The 4587-nt window shown below is 46.3% G+C and overlaps 1 protein-coding gene across 1 annotated transcript; it reads left to right on the top strand.

Moving 5' to 3' along the window:
• Window positions 1-1287: 1287 nt before the first annotated feature.
• On the top strand, window positions 1288-3329 carry LOC137968487 (uncharacterized). Its single transcript, XM_068815052.1, has 2 exons — window positions 1288-1427; window positions 2819-3329. The coding sequence occupies exons 1-2, from the start codon at window positions 1288-1290 to the stop codon at window positions 3327-3329; spliced, it is 651 nt and encodes a 216-aa protein (XP_068671153.1).
• The last annotated feature ends 1258 nt before the right edge of the window (window positions 3330-4587 follow it).

The following is a 4587-nucleotide window of genomic DNA, read 5'->3' as shown; positions in this document are numbered from 1 at the left end:
GTCCGCGTTCTTACGCTCTTTTTTGCTGTAGGTTTGGACTGCGGCACTGTAGATGGTATTGCGGATGGAGTTCCATCTATCCTCAGCGTTCTCTTCTTGTCTGTCAGTCAGTGTTTCTTCGACCCTTACAATGAACTCGTCGTTCTTTTGTGAGTAGGCTGTCTTGCTGGTGTTGATGCGAGGCTGGCCCTTCTGCTTGGTGTGGTGGAGCTTCCTTGGTTTCAGCTTTACTTTGGAGGCAATAATCGAGTGGTCGGTGTCGCAGTCAACCCTGTGGTAGGCTCTTGTGTTTCAGACAATGTTGATAGAGTCTCGCCTAGTGACGACTAGATCCAGCTGGTGCCAGTGTTTTGACCTGGGATGTCTCCAAGATACTTTGTGGCATGCTTTGTTCTGGAAGAAGGTGTTAGTTATGCATAGGTTGTGGTAACAGCAGAGTTCCAGAAGTCTCTGGCCGTTGTCGTTCATTTTCCCTGTGCCGTGGTGACCTAAGACGTTTGGCCATGTCTCACGATCTGAGCCTACACTTGCATTGAAGTCGCCTATGACGTAGATATGCTCGGACGCTGGGATGGTGCTGAGTGCAGTATCCAGAGATTCGTAAAAGTGGTCCTTTGCTTCCCCCGTAGCCAGTAGTGTTGGGGCATAAACACAGATGATGTTGACATGGCCCTCCACTGTTGAGAGACGCAGCTTGAGAATTCTCTCTGTCCCGTCTGTTGGAGGTTCTATCATCTAGAGCAGCGAATTCCTCACGGCAAAGCCCACTCCTTGTTCCCTGGGTTCGTCAGCACTTTTTCCTTGCCAAAAGAAGGTGTAGTGTTCCTCCTTAAGGGATCCATTTTCTGGGAGTCGTGTTTCCTGCAGGGCTGCGACATCGATATTCAATCTGTGCAGCTCGCGATCTATCACTGCTGTCTTGCGAGCATCGTCAATTGCTTGCAGATCCTCAGACAGTCCGGGCCGCATGGTCCGTACATTCCAGCTCCCAATCCAGAAAGCTGATGTTCTGGTTTTGTTCTTTCGTTGTTTTCCTGGTGCGTGGTTGACGATCTGCTTGTTGATCTTTGACTCTAAGCTCCAGGCACCCACTGAAGCAGGCAGACCGTGGCGGGTCAGTACCTTACTGTCCGGGGGCTGCCCGGCTTGAGGCGGGCGGTAGCTGACCAGTAGAACTACGATGGTCCCTCCCACCGTCGAGGACAATCCCTAGCGCCCTACTCTACGCCAGTTGAGCATGGACTTCTAACTGGTAAACTGCTGTACTCCGTGTTGTGCTCTCACCGAATGGCGAGACTGGAGTGTCCTCTCCAGGGCGCAAGCCTGGGCGAGGTATATAAAGACCTTGTGCTGCCCATTCAACATGGCCCCCCTCTCGGCCGCACTAACTTGGTCCAAGGGAACACAGAGCATTACACCTGGAGCTGGTTTGGCTGCAGGAGCTGCTAGAGGGATGTCGACATCAACAGTCCAACTGCCTTAGGGGCTCCACTCCGGATTTTTCCTCGGGGTTAACTCCCGAAGCCTTTCCCATGACCGGGTATGCCACAAGGCAGCGGAGGTTTGAAATCAGGGTTTTCCTTCCCCTAGATGGGCTACCCTCCCGGGTTGACGAGCCCCAACTACCCGCTGCGTCTGGTTTTAAGGCGCCAGATACCCGCCTTCGCCCCTTCTCCCATCAGTAAAAGCAGTTCCGCCAGGCTTAGAGAATTAGCCACAAGAGCAGGCTGGGAGGTGGACTTAGCTGCCAGTGGCTCGCTCTAGATGAGGAGCACGCCGTAAGGAGCATTTTATAAGCAGGTGGAAGCTTATCCCCAGTGCCACTCCTGGCTATGACAACCTTGGAACCAAGACTGGCAAGAAAAATTAACGGATGAATTACATAAACCCATAAAGCGTAAATCACATCGATGAAATATGGGCTACTGATTTGGTTGAAATGCAAAAATTCAGCAAATGGAATAAAGGATACAAGTATCTTCTTATGGTGATAGATGTTTTCAGTAAATATGGATGGATTGTACCATTGAAAAGTTGTTCGGAACTGAAAGCTTCTATTTTGTCGGACACGTGGACCCTGGGCCCCAGTGATGCAGGGGCTTGGGACACCCTGCATAATTTTTTCCATGTGCTCGTGTGTTTATGTTGAATTCGTTGTGTCGCGTAGAAATTGTAATCTTTTTTGCGTTTGAGGAATAAATCCTTGAATTCATGGTCCTTCGAGTCGGATAGATTCGGATAGATTTGGATGAAGAGTTGGTCTTTGCATTTTGGGCGATTGGCGCTGTTACCTTGCACGACTACCTTGATGAATTGGTGGACTATAAGGAACATTGTGATCATTCAAGGTTAGTCGAAATGTCTGAAGAGTCGGAAGCTATTAAGAAGAAACGAAAGTTCTAGAGAAAGTCCGTAACGGACACTTTGAAGTCTGTCGAAGAAGCGCTATCAGTGAAGGATAATCATGCTATGATTAAGGTTTTGAAAGATAATATTGCTAATAAATGGAGCGATTTACAAGATGTGCAAGCCACAATGTGTACTCTGTTAGAAGACGAAGAAATCGACACAGAGTGTAGCAGTCATAATGACTATCAATTGCGTGTTATTGAATACATGTCTAAAATGACGAAGTATCTGGAATGTAAATCTGTCTCTGAGATGAGAATGGATAGTAGTGCAACTGTAACCCAGTCATGCCCTAAGGTACAAGTTAAGCTACCGAAAATTGATCTGCCTACCTTTGATGGAAACGTTTTATGTTGGCAACCTTATTACCAGTCGATCAAGGTCTCCGTTGTTGATAATTTGGCCTTAGCAGAGGTACAGAAATTAGAATACTTGATGAGATCATTAAACGGCCAGCTGCCGAAGCAGTGAGGGGATTTGCAGTGGTACAAGAGAATTACCAGCCAGTTTTGGAAGCCCTAAAAGAAAGGCTTGGTCATCCAAGATTGATCCTCGATGCACACATAAGATCCCTGATTTATTTACCGCGTTTGAACTCTGATGATGCATTGTCAATGCGTAAATTCTATGATCAAGTGGTTGGACATGTTCGGTCTGTTGAATCCATGGGTGGGACATTCAATACTGAAATTTTAGCACCGGTTCTTGTACCCCTAATTGTGGACAAGCTGCCAAAAAGGGTTGTTGAAAGGTGGGAGCTTGAATTTGGCAAATGGAAAGCAAAAGAGGACTGTGTGAAAGTGAAAAAATTGTTTGCTTTCTTAGAACAAGAAAAACGAGCCAAAGAGTCTTCCCAGTCTCCCTCTCTGGAGTTCAAGCCCTCTGCCAAGGAAAACACTGCAAGGTGTGAAAGCAGGTGAATTTCAAGTCTAGTTCACCACGAAGATCATCTACTTCTGCACTATGTGCTTCTATGCAAGTCAAAGAGTGCTGTGTTTGTCGAAAGAAATCACCACGTGTGGTCATGCGTTAATTTTCTGTCACTGGCAGTGAAAAATAGATTCAGGATGGGATTGTCGAAAGGTCTTTGTTTTCGTTGCTTAGAAGCTGGTCACGTGGCTCAAAGTTGTGAAAAACCGCCATGTAAGCACTGTCGGGGTAAACACCATAGCCTCCTTCATATGAATTCGGTCAGTTCATCAAAAACCTCCCCGAAGAGAGCATCCTTATCTCAAGAACCTCCTTCTACAGCAGCTTCACATGTAGTAGCAAGTTCAATGGTGTCTAGTGGTGGTGGCAAAGTTATTCTTCAAACTGTGCCAGCTGTTATGTGTGGATCCAATGGTTGCTCGAAAGTTGTTCAATGTTTTCCTGATCCCGGTTCACAGACTTCATTTGTTAGACAAAGTATTGTGCAAGAGCTTGGCCTAGATGGAAAGAGTGTTGGAATTGCTGTCTGGATTTGGTGGAAAGTCAGACAAGGAAACTCTGCGAAAGAGAATTGCTTTTACTGTAGCACCTGTTGATAAGCCTGGAAAGCCGCAATGTGATGAAGCACTTACTGCGCCAGTTATTTGCCGTCCAGCTGAGGCTGTGGATATTCATCCAGCAAAATGGCTTCATCTTCAAGGCATAAAGTTTCCTGAAAAATTCCCCCGAGGTGAACGGGAGATTGATGTGCTCATTGGCTTGGAGTTTTATTATTCCTTTGTGACAAGAGACATTGTCACAAATGAACCAGTTGCAGTTCGCACGTCACTAGGTTGGGTCTTCTGTGGACCAACAGGCGGTCATGGCCAAGAATGTACTATGTCTATGAACGTTCAAATTTCCGTTGAGGAACAATTGAATGAAACAATTAAGAAGTTCTGGAACTTGGAGTCTATTGGTATCAAACCTACTGAAAGTTCACCTTCTACTAACCCCAGTGAAGCCATGGTCTTAAAGACGTTTAGAGACACCTTAACATACAAAGATGGTCGATATGAAGTCTCCTTACCACGGAAGGAAGATCAAGTAGCACAAGTAGTATTGAAAGATATCTATAAGCAAGCAGAAAATAAGCTGTACAATCTAGAAAAGAAGCTGCTTCAAGAGCCAGCCAAAGCCATGTCCTACAGAGAGGCGATTCATAAGTACATCGACGATGGAGTTTCAGAAGAAGTACCTTGTGATCAA

This window comes from Montipora foliosa, chromosome 8 (genome assembly GCF_036669935.1).
Source record: "Montipora foliosa isolate CH-2021 chromosome 8, ASM3666993v2, whole genome shotgun sequence".
Classification (NCBI taxonomy): Eukaryota; Metazoa; Cnidaria; class Anthozoa; order Scleractinia; family Acroporidae; genus Montipora; species Montipora foliosa.
Note: the sequence above shows the minus strand (reverse complement) of the source record. Positions and strands in the feature narration are given on the sequence as shown.

Bases quoted from the DNA above. Each gene is read 5' to 3' on its own strand.
- LOC137968487 (XM_068815052.1), top strand. From the start codon at position 1,288: ATGGCGAGACTGGAGTGTCCTCTCCAGGGCGCAAGCCTGGGCGAGGTA. The intron at 1,428-2,818 runs GTTTGGCTGCAG...ATTTGGCCTTAG, and splicing joins GAGCATTACACCTGGAGCTG to CAGAGGTACAGAAATTAGAA.